This window comes from Elaeis guineensis, chromosome 3 (assembly GCF_000442705.2).
Source record: "Elaeis guineensis isolate ETL-2024a chromosome 3, EG11, whole genome shotgun sequence".
NCBI classification, from domain to species: domain Eukaryota; kingdom Viridiplantae; phylum Streptophyta; class Magnoliopsida; order Arecales; family Arecaceae; genus Elaeis; species Elaeis guineensis.
Genome location: NC_025995.2, coordinates 15,308,516 through 15,322,812, shown reverse-complemented (window position 1 = coordinate 15,322,812; position 14,297 = coordinate 15,308,516). Strand labels below are relative to the sequence as shown.

Genomic DNA, 14,297 nt, shown 5'->3' with positions numbered 1-14,297 from the left:
GCAGATCAACAAATAAAGCAATAAATCAACAGATCAGCAAATAAAGCAAGAATGGCCAATCAGCAGATCAACAAATAAAGTAAGAATGGCTGAAATTATAAACCAGCCCTAGCTGTTATTTTTCTCTTTGTTTTTCTTATTAATCTAGCTAGTGCAGAAGGCTATAAATAAGCTTGGCCGGCCACCCTTTAGGATCATGGATTACTATTTTTCTCTAGTTTCTTTTAATTTCTAGCATTAATATTATTGCCTTCAGAGACCTCATCCTTGAGTTTGAGAGACTCTTGTTATGAGAGTATAATCACATATTTACTAGGGCTTCTTTCTTATGCAATGAATTTGGTAATGGAGTTCCTTGGATAGTGATTGTGAAGTCTTCCATGAGCCATGAACTTTCTAACATACACATCTATTTAGCCTCGTAAGCTACACAGGCATAAGGGGGAAGTCAGCAAATTTTTGTATTCTAGTAGTATGTCCACGATTAAGCTATCTCCTTATCCTCGAGATGAATATTTGTCAATGATCAAATGATCTTTAAAGGCTGAGCTTCTTCAAAGATACCTATAGGATGTTCCATGTTACTGGTCTACTTTGTGATTTAGGTTTTGAGGACATCTTCAACAAGCAAGATCGATGCTCGCTCTTTAGGAGGTGAGTGGCATTTCAGGTGTCCTTCCTCTTTAGAAAGGCCTTGTATTTATGGCATGTTGGTGACCCTCCTTCAATTGATGGTAATGGTATAACTTTGGTCTTGGTGATTGTATATGGCCTTGCAATGAATTTCCAAGACTTCCCTAATAGAATGTGACAATTCTCCATAAGGAGTATGTTTACACCATACTTCTTCATTCAAACTAGGCCTCTATTGAAAAGGTACTAGATATGCTAACTTATATGTATGATAGAGCCATCGAGTAAGCTCACATCATACGGCCTTGCAAGTAAGCTCACATCATATAGCCCTAGAGATCTTCAGCCTTGAGGTTCAATTTTTCCACCAGCTTTAGAGACGTGAAGTACCAATTTGTCTCAATCGTTAACTACACTTTCTCTCATAGCATCATAGATGCCGAAAGGTTCTTGCAATGACTATGGTTTGACCTCTTCTTGGGGTGTAGAAGCTTCTCATTGCTAGGTTGTTATTTGTTGGATTGGAAGTGCTTGTATGTGTGCTACCATGCCTTACATGGATGTCTGCACCAACCTTAGTATATCCTTGTTGCTGCAAGAACCATGCTTCATAATGTCTAACTAGAGATTTGGTGTAGCTTGTTGGACTCATGGTTGTGGTAGACTCCCAATAGTTTTCAACTAATGCAAAGGTGCTCTTTGGACAAACATTGGATGAACCAAGATTCCTTATACGGCTGGTAAGCATTTGGCTTACGCTTGGTTTGATGTTTGGACTAGTCTCATTAGAAAGAATCCAATAATGGATATGGTGCCATGAGAAGTATTTTTAAAGTGTATAAACTATAGTCAGATGCAAAGACTAGTCGGGGCCGCTTTCAATTTGATGGTGGATTCCATCCACCAATTAGGTTTTAGAGGGTGAGTATTTCACCATTGTTAGGGCTCCGATGGTGAAATTACCACCATCATACCCCTTTTGATGGTGTACAAGGTGTTGTTGAATGCTAAGGCTATTGAGACTACTAATCCCATGGTGGATGTTGGCCACCAAATGGGATTCTAATGATGAGAACTCATCCATCGGTAGAGTTCTAATGGGGGTCCTGCTATCAGATGCCTTGGAGCACATGTAGGACCTAGCTACAATAGAAGGCTCACTAGTAGCAAGTATAAGGTCCTGAGTGCATGAACCACCTTGCCTTCTGCTTGGTTAGGTTGCAAAAGAGGTAATGTAGCTAGGGCTACAAATGCAATGCAAGATGCCTGCAAGTGAGTGAGAAACTAGAGTCGAACCGCCAAAAGAAATCGTGATGAGATCCAAACAAGCCCTCAAACCGCCCTGAAATAGGAGAACTAAACACACGTACTCTCACTTAAGCAAGCAAGTAAACAATTAAGGAATGAACAAAGTTCGACTCCCAGCAATACACCTCATCCTACTAGAAATCTAATCAAAATTGGAAGATAGATTAATGCTAATTCAAGAATGAATAGAGCTTTTAAAAGTAGAAGAAATTTTGAAAGCACCTTTTTGTATCCAAATAAACTCTAAATTTAATAAAAATCTTGCATCTTTGTGTCAAACTTGATTTTGTGACCTCAAATGGTGCTGAGTTGTTAGATGGTTGGTGGGATGCCATTGGATATGATGGAATCTATCTTGGACTTGGTTGCTTTGCAAGCAAGCCTTTTAGAAGTTCCCTTTTGACAATGACCTAGTCACCATTGGTTGGCTTTTGATGATGAGCATGAAATTGTCAATTGCTTTCTGATAGCGATTACATTGCTGGCCGAATAAAGGTGGGATATGGAACCTTGTGGCTCTAACTGATCATGGCACCATTGGAAACCTCTGATGGTGAATGCATCGCCATTGGACACTTCTTTTGACGAGGAATGGTTTATCATTAATATCCTTTTGATGGCACTTAGCTTGCCATCAAAATGCCTTTGACAATAGAATGTTTGTTGTCAGATTAGAGGTTGCTTCATATTCTTCCTTGAGAGGTCTCAACCCTTTATATGACCCTTCTGATGTGCCTAACTCATGGGGTCCAATTAGTGATGACCAAAATAGTCAAACCATAAGGCCGGATATCTCTATCCTGCATCACAAACATTGCCTTCGGAAAGGAAACCAAGCTGAAGTGAAGGTGGGAGGAATCATCGTTCATATCATTGGAACCAAAGTTAGGCCAGACACATATAGCACCAAATTTTGAACAAGCCCTCCAGCTCATCCTAACTATGCCCAATCAACAGCTACAGCTTCTGTCCACAAAGTAATCATCACAAACTATCACCAAACAGGCATTTATGGCATGAGTTATTCCCCATAAATTAAAGAGTCAGAACACCCATGTGAGTATATCAGAAACTTCAGTATATTTGAAGTCAACATCACTAAAAAGCCATCAAAGATTTGCCTTTCAGTAATAACCTGTTATTCTTGTGTAAGAAATTACGGATACATAACATCCAATTTCAAGCCCATTCTACTCAAACAAGTGACTCCAGTTGCCTAGTCATCCTAACTCATGAAATTTCATTGAGCAGCAGACATCCTTCACAGAATTACACGACCACCACTATTCTGTTTGTTTTGACCATTCACAAACTAGCAAACATGGAAAACATGGGTCCTCAGGGAATATGCATTTTTTCTTTCCACCGCATTGCTACTTCCACTTCATCAAATTCAGATAGTCAAGACCCGACTTATATTCAAATACACCATTTACACCTTAAGAATATTTGGCACTTTATAATGAATGTTTAAGAAACAATTCACAGTCTGCATGCTCTCAAACAATATGCATCAAACCCATCTTCTCTTTCAGCATATCCCATATTAGTAAAGGTATACTTCCTTTTGGATCCTTTAAAAACACAATACTCCATTCCATAATGAGAAGTTAATAAGATGGATCTTCTGCATTGGAATAGAGGAGGCTGTAAAATAGATACGAATTAAAACAAATGCAGTATTTGTTTTTTGACCTAAAAAAGGTAAAAGAATGGCACTTTGCCTATGCACAATACCTTGCTTATGGGGCTAATGTGCTGAAGTGGCATGCTAAACTCACACTGCCACATTAATACATAATTAAGAAACATAACTGAGGAAGGAAACTATAATCTCAACATGACAAAATTAAGAGTGTTGCTGCAAGTCTCAGTCCTCTATCTTTCCTCACACTTCTCTCCCCTCTCTGGTGGGTTCCCATTCATCACTGTTTTACCATTGATGAGAAACATCACCATTGACACCAGTGGTCGCCCCGCCCTCTACAACCCTTCCTCCCACACTCAAACACACATGCACATGTGCACACACAGACAAACCCAACTAAAAATTTCATAGCAGATCGAAGCCTTACTGACATCTGAGATGACTTGTTTCTCGGGCAACAAGATGTCACCTATGGTGGAGATTAAAGGAAGAAAATTTCCTTCTAGTAACAGATGTAATCAGAACTGCAAAAAACTGTTGTTAGAACTGGTTTTCTGGGTTCACCCACGAAACCCAACCTGGATGGTGACAAGAACTGATGCTGGACCAGCCATCCAACTATTGTCCATTGGCAGGATGGAAAGTCGGAGCCCATGGCCAAGTGGCCAGGAGACATAGCCTGAATGCAATGACAGGTGAGGGAGGGGAGAGAGAAGTATGGTTAACACAGATCTCTCAACAACAGTATGGAGGGGTTGATGAACCAAAGTAGAATGAAATAGCAAGAAACTGCAACTAGAGATAAAGAGGAGAGGGGACCTAAAAACTTAGTCTCATTTATTAGTCACATACTGATATGGCAGCACCAAATCAGAATCCACATCAATGCATAAGCATGTGCAACTAACAAAAGCAAGTACAGATAGTGGCATGGTAAAACTATATGGTGATTCCAGCAACATGAAGAACATGATAGTACATGGAGGGCAACATCAACCAGCCATATGCACTAAGTTATGACAGATTGATCCTGGCAGTTCTTGGAGAAAATGTAAATTGAGACTAAAGGAGTCACTAGGCCAACTACCATGCTTTCAATGCAGCTAGGAAAAATATCAAAAGGACTTTCAGCTGCCATTGTGGCTTCCTTGCAGCCTAAATAGATACATTACTCTAACTGAAAATAAAAATTGAATTAGACTTCAACAAGTTAAGAGTTCTGCCAAAAGGTTACTTCAAATTGTCACTTTAAAATATCAGATTTGTGAAGCAATGATTAAATATTGCCAACAAAGTTGATTGTCCATGAGTTTGCTTAGGTTGGAAGCTAATCAGGCCAGAAACTGAAATTATGGCAGCTCACTAACCAAAACTACTTACCATACCTCAAGAGACCAGAAATATACAGACATTCTTTAATCTGTTATTTATGACTTAATCTTCCCAAAGTATTTTGTCCCATGTGGTTGAAACTGATGCAACAAAACCCAATTAATGTTAACCAGCAAGAAGAAGCATCTAGCTATAGACATTCTGCATGTTATCAAAAGACAAACTTCCCATAATGAAGTTTGATTTTCTTGTTCTTCTCTATTTCTATTCAATAGACAGGTCATAATTGCACTAGTATTTAGGATGGCTCATGTCAAGATTATGGTTTAGAAAAGTCAGGAACAAGTGGGTTTAACATGATTCCTTGAACTCTGCATATTACACAGAACTCAGCTCTTGCTGTAATTGTGGTTGACTTTGAACATGAACTACTAAGGCATTAAGATTGTGGAAAAGATGTATGTAGAATATCAAACATTGGTGACCATCATAATGTGCTTTCATCATTTATAAAGGATGTTAAAATTTGACCAAGAAAAATAAAAGATATCAGTTACATTGCAAACATAAAGATAGCAATATTGTATATCAAACTAAAACAGCTGCCAGGACAGAGATTGTTTGATTCTATGCATTTAGCACCATAAACAGATTGCAGAAAATCAGAAAAGCTTGCAGCACATAGACATAAGTATTTTCTGCACCGCAGGATAATACAGCACAAACAAAAGAGGCTATAACTAACCACAAAAGCCCAGATATCACTATGCGACAAAAAATATTATGCTTCACATGCAACTGCTGAAACATAAATAATATACAGTGCCCAAAATAACAAGCACAAAGAATACATAGTATAACTATCACCTCCAACTTATGACAATCATGTAAGGATTAGAAACTTTCAGAGCTTTAAAAAGACCTATACTGATACTGGCTGATGCCTACAATACACATAACTGAGCATCAGATAATCCTTCCAAACATGTTCCATTAGATCCAAACAGCTCAAAGAGCACCTCCCAATATCAATAATTAAATCCATTAAAAATCAGATAGTTACACCATGCAGATCTGGAAGATCCTATAAAAGGAGGTTCAGAAACTGACAATGATCAACCCAGCCAATGGCAAAAGAATCTAGCTATTTTTTCAAGCCATTTCAGATGGTAGTTCAACTGACAATGGGTTAACAGCATGACAGAGCTACTCAACAGGCCTCAACTAGATTCTTTCAAATAAATATGCTAGAACAAAACATTTATGAATATGCATAACTTACTTTACATGTTTATGTTACATATGTAGTGAACGAGATGCACAATCACAACCCACAGTACAGCATCCTTATTTCCCAAGTGCATGTATCAAAATAATTCTCAGTCCACATATCTGTAGGCACACTTGAAATAGATAGATATGTGAGACAATAACTTAAGTCATACACCAATAAAGATGTAAGATAACAAATGAATCAATTCAATGAACCATAAACACAAGGGGGAAAATGGATTAGCATGAATAATATAGCAACGATTTCTAATTTAATTATATCCAAAACTCAGAACAAAGACCAATCAATGGAAAAGTTAACATCTTTCTTCACTGTATAATGACAAACTGAACAGATTGATTGGATACTGATGTTCCTAAAATTATTAAAATAAGAAGCATTACAAAGGAAAGGTAAAATTCAATGGTTCACCCCCAATAGACAAAGCCCAGAAAAAGAAAAGAAAATCTACCATCAATTAATTAGCTGTAATGCACATGAAATGAACAGATGTGACTTTTCATAAGACTACGGCCATCAAAATGTCGCCAAGAAGAAATTGAACCTGTTATATTGGTGCTGCACATGTTGTTCTAAAATGTCCTGTTTGATTGCACCGGCTACAATGCACAACTCGCTTCACTCGCCCACGGTCCTCTGCCCGAACTCTCTTCTTTCTTGGCCTCCCTGGGGGCCTAAGGGACTTTGGTGGATTTATAACTATTTCAATTCTATCCCCTCCATTTTGAACTCCCTCAGACAACTCCTTCCACAGGCTCTTATCTGGAATTGGATGTATAGTCTGCGAATAGGTCTTCCTATAAGTTGCAACAGTGAAATAGTTCTCAGCAAACCTGCTAACATTCTGTCGGCAAGAGTGGAGAGCTGCTACACCATGTACGCAAGGCAAACTGTAGAGTTGCCATCCACGACACATACAACAACGATTGCGAATATCCACAATAACTGCTCCTTCATGAGGAGAAATGACATTAAACTCAGCCTCATCTGATCGCACTACTTGATAACTCTGAGCATGTTCTACAGCATCTAGCAGACGCCGCTCAGCAGAGGGCACAAGGGTCGTTGTCCATTGCATGCTCATCTCACGCCTCTCATTAAACCAAGTCATCAGCTGCCGCCGGATGCACTCCATTATCTGAATTATTGAGAGCCCAGAAGTTTCAGGTATCCAATTATTCAGTGATTCCACTATGTTTGCTGTCAGCTGTCCATATCGAGACCCCTCAAAGGAAGATGTTGCCCAAAGGCGAGGAGGGATGTTTCTTATCCAATATGCAGCCTCCTGTGATAATGCTTCGATCTCCATCATTTTAGCTTCAAATTCAAAAGGAGTAAGAGCTTGGGCAGCTTCCCAGAAGTGATTGACGAGCATGGTATTGCTGAACTCCTTGCGGAAACTATCAGTAAGGTGACGCATGCAGAATCCATGAAACGCAGTGGGAAAGTTGAGATCCACTCCATCTACAATACCTTTCTGTCTATCAGACAAGATTGTGAGCCTTGGCATGTTCTCAGTATGAGTCTCGAGCAGGTTATGCAGTTCAGACAAGAACCAAATCCAATTATCATCGTTTTCTTCATCAACAACTGCAAATGCTAGAGGAAAGATGGCACCATCACCATCAAACCCAGTGGCAAGAAGCAACGTCCCTAGATATTTACTCTTCAAAACAGCCCTATCAAGTCCAATCAGTGGACGGCAAGCATTGACAAAACCATATATTGAAGCATAATAAGAGATGAAAAGGTGTTTAAAGCAATTGTCAATATCATTTCTATACACCGATGCAATACTTCCTGGGTTCGTCCTTTTAACTTGCTCACAGTACTGTGGTAAGAGACGGTAGCCCTCCTCAAATGACCCACGAACAGCAGCCATAATCCTTTCCTTCCCCCTCCATGCTTGCTTGTAGGACAAAGTAATGCCGTGCACCCGATGGATGTCTTCCAAAATTTCCTTGGGCTTATAATGTGGGTTCTCACGAAGCCGCTCCTCCACAGAGTTTGCGACCCACTGCACAGAGGCCTGCTGGTGGCCAAGATGGGTGATCCCACTGCATGAGTGCACGTCATTGATCGTTCTGATTGTGAAAGTGGGCACACCAGGGAGCTTCGCAGCATGGACACGCCACGGGCACCCTTCACTCGCACACCTGGCAGTGAAACGGGTCTTGTCGGACTTCACCGTCTGTATCTCGAAATGGCAAGCAATGGCTGCATCGCGCAGAGCCCTCCGGCAGCTCTTCACATCAGGGAAATCCTGGCCAACGGTCAGCTGATGCTCAGGGCTAACAACGAGCTTCCGCGTCTGAAGGATGGAAGTAGCTGCCAAAGGAGCTTGCAGCATATCATGGCTGGGTGGGAGCGCGAGCTCCGGGCTCTGATCGATGGCCAGCTGCTCAAATCCTTGGTTACCATCGAGACCACCATGGGTTGCAACAAGGGCCATTTCATGGTCATCCGACAGTTCCAGTTCATGGTTCTGTGCGGCAAGGTTTCCTGGATCAGGGTCATGGTTCTTTCCCAGAACAAGATCACTGCTGTGGCCATGGCCATGATCCTCATCATGGGGATGATGGTAGCCAAGAAATAGCCTACTGTCATGGTGATGCCCAAGTCCAAGATTATGGGCGTGGCCATGGCCGAGCTCGTGGTCGGGGCTATGCCCAAGACCCAGACCATGGCCGTGCCCCACGCCCAACCCGTGGCTCTGGCCGAGAACCAGTCTATGGCCATTGCCCAAGGCCAAATCCGGACTGGGTCCAAGAATCAAATCATGGTTGGCCATGAAGATGAAATCACTTCACTATCCTGGAAACAAACCAATCTATCAAGAGATCCAGATCAGAACGCATTGAAAACAAAATCCAAAACCAAACCGAACCAGTACAAAAACCACAAAAATGTGGGAAAAAAACTATTTTTACGTTGAGAACAGCAGATTTAAACAGGGAAAAAAATAAGCAATGTCCTTTATACTCACAAAACCGCAATTCCTCTAAACTTAACAAAAAGCGGATATCAAATAGAAGAAAAGTTCCATGAAAAATATCATAAAAAAAGGGAAAAAGATAAGGAAGAATACCTGAATTCAATCCGCCGAGAGAACTCAATGAACAGCCTTTGATTTTCCAAGGAAAAGAATATTCCGAGGAGATGGCAAGAGCCAGAACGAATCAAAGATGAGATCTTTGAGTAGCCGGCTAGGGTTTGCGAATGATTAAAGGGAAGAGGGGCTTCTTGACCGCTGGGGAGAAGAGGAGGAGGGATTTGTTTTGGCGGGTAGAGGGGGAGGAAGGGAGATTTGAAAGAGGAATAGAAAAGAGGAAGAGCGAAGGGGCAGCGGGGTGAGAGAAGAAAAGAAGGGCAAAAGGGCAGAAGAGGGTTTCGCAAAGGAGACGAGGAGGTCCGAAGGATGGCGTGAAATAGGGGCATTTAGGTCCAGAAGGGGGAGACCTGTCTAAAAATTATAAGAGTCTATGACCAGAATACCCCTCAACAATCCCCAAACTCCCTCTATGTCTTCCCACTGGTAATTACCCTTTTTGCCCTATGTTTTAACTCAAAATTTTATATGATAAACAAGTCATCAATTTATTGTTAGCCTTTTTTAAAATCAGGAATTAAAGGATGTGGGAAACCCACTTAAAATATTTATCGATGGCCATATGATCGAGATCTCAAGACATGGATCTTTAATTCTTCATTGAAGTAGGATAGCTAGTGATGGATGGAGACAAGCAAAGAAGTTAACTTGGATCATGTGAGCAAATTAGGCAAGAAAACATTTAGTAACTAATAATCTCTAATATCTATCCATATTTTATAAAAAAATTTTACTATATTTAGGAAAGAAAGAATCTAGGATGCTTCTCGAAGCATTTAGATAATGATGGACGTCTTAAAATACAAATCAATACCTTAATCACATTCTTTAATATTAAAATTAACTAGAAATCAAAAATTATATATTTTTATACTTTTTACTCATGCATTAAATAAAAACAAAATTGACAATTTCAACAATATGATATCATGTCTTAGTTTGATCAATAGATTAGGAGCATCCAAATTAGCTAAAATTGGACCTCTATATGTTTGAAAATTTTCAATTAAATCTAACAATTTGGAATTGCAAATTAGATAGTTTATATAATGTTTTTACTTATTAAGTTTAGTCTACTTTTCATTCTTTCAAGTTTGATTCATAGGTGCTGATTCTCTTTAAAAAAGATTCATAGGTGCTGATTTTTATTCAAATATTTAATATATCTTGGATCATGCCCAATAATGGTGTCGATTTTCATTTTTAGAAGTCCTTTATTATTTTTAATTAGGAAGTTTTGAAACCAACTAATGTCCAGAATATCCTAATTTATGATTCTGGATTGTTTCCCAGCTCCAATAAAAGATTTTGTAAAGGTTCTATTTGTCGTATCTATATATACCATTGGATAATCTCTACCTCCAATAAAAGATTTTGCTCACTAAGATGAAGTTTTTCTACCAATCTATTGTATATTAGTTAATCTTCATAATATTTTTATAAGTTTTTTTAATGTATTAATCCTTGGAATCTTTCATATTAATATATCAATTTCTATCTTTTCATATTTATGTATAAGAATAAATTTAAAGTTCTCCATTTGTACAAATCAATCCTTCCACCAGTTTTTATGGACCAAATCCTAGTTAGGATTAAATAGGACAGTAAAAGGGTCAAAATGCTCTTGACTTAATATGAAAAAGGCTTGGGATTCGACCTCTTTTCTTTTAATTTTTCCCTCTCTCTATTTTGCCTTCTCCTCATTTAGGACTTGGTCACTAGAGAACCAATAGATAAATAGTCATAAGTTAAGAGGTTGATGAAGTGCAAAAGTAGGGATCGAAAAACATATTTAGAAGATATGAGATGATATCATTAGGACAAAATAGACAAAATAGTTTATGATCATCTATTTATTATTTAACTTATCCTAATTGATGTATAAATAATAAGTTATAAACTTTTAAAGATTAAATACAAATATAGAAAAGAGAGCGATTAATACACAATTATAAAAGATTTTAGAGACTAATTCATAAAAATTTATTTATATAATAAAATGAGCTAATGGAACTGTCAAATACTAGAGTGAATAAATAATTTCTCTGAAGTTAGCTTCACAAAGTGGGCTTAAAAGCTATCTTGATTAGATTGATCTCTCAATTCTTTATTTCTTAAAGAACTACAGATGAATATATGTGATGGATGCGAGAAAACTATAAGTAGTTAGAAGCTATGATGACTTTAATCTTTGGTTTGATAAATTATTGAAAAATTTACTTGAATACTCTCTCAACTTAGGGCCAATTTCATTTAATAGCTCTTGAATTTAAAAAATTTCAAAATGGTTCCTAGGGTTAGTTAAGTGGTTTAATATTGTCCTATCGTCCATCTTCGTTTATTGATGCTTAGGGGGTTCTATCATATGATTGTCACTTGAGACTTTTAGGATTGAAATACCATTGTTTTAGCGGCACATCCTAATGGTATTATCTATTTGGCACCAACATAAGAAAGTTAAGGCTTGGTTTATGTATCTTTTCTTCATGGAAGTAGACCATTCAAGCCCATAGTCTTTATTTTCTTTTTAAACTAGATCTCTAGCTTCTCTTCCTTTTTCTCTTCTCCATGAAATATCTCTTCTTTTTACTTCCTTTTTCTCCTATCCTTCCCACTCTTATATGTCCATACCCTTTGTGATCCATGGAAGGTTAGGTAGGAGGAGAAGCAAAGATTTAGGGGGAGGGCTTAAAGTATAGAGAAGCTTTAAATGGATGGAACTTGGAAAGAGAGGAGAGCGAGGAGAGTGAGAAGAGCATGCAGACGGATTCAAGATCAATGGTGCAGGAGATCTTAGTGGCCTCTTCAACTATTGCATTATCAACATAATGGACTCGATGGTGAGTGTTATTGAGACCAGATATTGGTCTTTGTGGTCCATCATAATTGGTGAAAATTTTAATCATCTGATATTGATCGAACGATGGTGAACAAACCTAGATGTATGCTTCTACTCATCCGCAAAGATATATTTCATGGTGATACATGCTAATGAGCACATAAAATTTCTAAGTTAAAAACCTACATATTAATATGGTGACACACCATTCCTAAGATCTACTTCTTGCAAAAGTAGCATTATTAATCAATAAAGGAAGTGTTTTCATGTGACATAATAATTAGACTTTTGAGAAAAAAGACTTGACCACTCCGACTATCGGATAGGAGAGTCGGCTCAATGTTTTGACCCATTGAACAATTGATTCATGCTCGATACTAAATACCAAATGGAGAAATTTAAGTGCTACAAATGTAGAGAACTTAATAACTTCATCTATAAATATAAAATTAAACTCGATCACTAGTGTGGTCAGGACCACAAAAGAAAAAGAAGAAATGGGTAATGGAATATCACTGTACATCTATGGTATACACTTTGATAGATTTAAGTGCTCTTGACGACAGAAACATGTTGGATTTCGAGGTGTCATGCATGCAGAATTTTTAAAAATTATTTTGAACATGCAACGAAAAAATAGATTAAAATAACTTTTAATTTATGCATGCATAGATCTAAGCTAATACCTATGGATCTAGTTCATATGATAAAAAATAAAAAAGTATGTATTTAATTTTATTAAAAAAAATAATCTGATAATTAGATCATCTATCTGAATCATAAAATCCTTCCTCAGATCTGGATCTGAGGATATCTGCAGGCTCTGTTGAAGCCGCACACACATTCGATCTCTATAGATATCCACACATGACCGATGCAGATCGAAGCGATCGAGATCATCGAGGTGCTATCTCTCTTTCAGATCTCTGCTTTGCTGGTTTAGATCTAATCTCCTTCTTCGACCATCATAAAAGAAGATCTACAGGAACTATGCATACTACTGTCACGCAGCACTAAAGAAACGTTAAGAGAGACTGGGAGAACTCCTTCTCCACCTTTTTCTCTCCTTTTTTGATCTCTACCTCTCTGATTTCTCCCTCTATATGGCCGACCAGATGGGAGGGCTTGGGCGTGTGGATGGTGGAAGGAGAAGGGGGCGGCACAAGGTGGAAATCCTAGCTTGGTTACCTCTTCACGCCCAAGAAAATCCATTCTTTTATAGATGGCGGCCAAGGAATGGGATAGAGTTTAGTTATTTTTAAACTCTTATATGATAAGAGCTTGAGTTTAAACTTGAACCAACCCAACCCAATCTGATAAGGAAAAAAAGAATCTCAGGGAAGATGTTGGCGCCCTCTCTTCTCCTTGTCGCACGCCAAGGATGGGAGTGTGCATCCCCATGTGCGCCCCTCCTTTCTATCATGAGAGAGGAGAGAGAGTCTTAATAAGACTGGAACTCTTGCATCTTTATCCAATCAAATTTAATCTAGGCTCAATCTGAGTCCGATTCGAACCTAATTCATTTTAGACTTAGTCCTAATCCAATTAGAACTCAAATCTTCAGTCTAGATATCTAATTAGACTCAATTAAGTCAAATCCAAATAAATTAAATCTGATTTAATTATTTAGGACTTGATCTCATCAAATTGGATTGCAATAATTGCAATTAGATCCTCCTTGCTAACTGTTAGCTAATCTAACATTTATAATTTTTATAAATTGATCCAAATTATTAATCATAATGATAATTTGATCATGATCCAATCATTTGATCTGATCAAATTTTTTTTGTGTATGACTCCATAGGCTCTGTTCTATATGGTAGTGAGATATACCATGATCTTTATCATAGTATCATCGAAATACCTTTCAATGGATTGAAATATTTTCAACTCTCATCCATCAAGGATTATTGATCCAGAATGATCTTAGTGAGCTTTACAATCCACTAATGATGTCTAGCAGTATGTGATGGCAACCCGACAAAATAGAATGATTAGAACCCCTAGGAATAATAACCGTATAATTCAGTTCCTCTATTATAAGTCATGACAAGATAGAGGTTATGAAAACTCGTCAAACTCTAATATCCATCATATGAAAGATTTGATTAGCTCAAATCTAAATCGTGAT

General features: G+C 38.1%; 1 protein-coding gene across 2 annotated transcripts; it reads right to left on the bottom strand.

Annotated features, from left to right (window-relative positions):
* Positions 1–6,478: 6,478 nt before the first annotated feature.
* Positions 6,479–9,631, bottom strand: LOC105032652 (uncharacterized). 2 transcript variants are annotated; one of them, XM_019846382.3, is made up of 2 exons: positions 9,304–9,631; positions 6,479–9,045 (listed from the first exon to the last, which is right to left on the bottom strand). In XM_019846382.3, the coding sequence occupies exon 2, from the start codon at positions 9,004–9,006 to the stop codon at positions 6,763–6,765; it is 2,244 nt and encodes a 747-aa protein (XP_019701941.1). In that variant the 5' UTR covers positions 9,007–9,045; positions 9,304–9,631; the 3' UTR covers positions 6,479–6,762. The 2 variants fall into 2 exon arrangements, with proteins under 2 accessions (XP_019701941.1, XP_010905453.1); XM_010907151.4 differs by having other exon boundaries at positions 6,479–9,029.
* Positions 9,632–14,297: the final 4,666 nt, after the last annotated feature.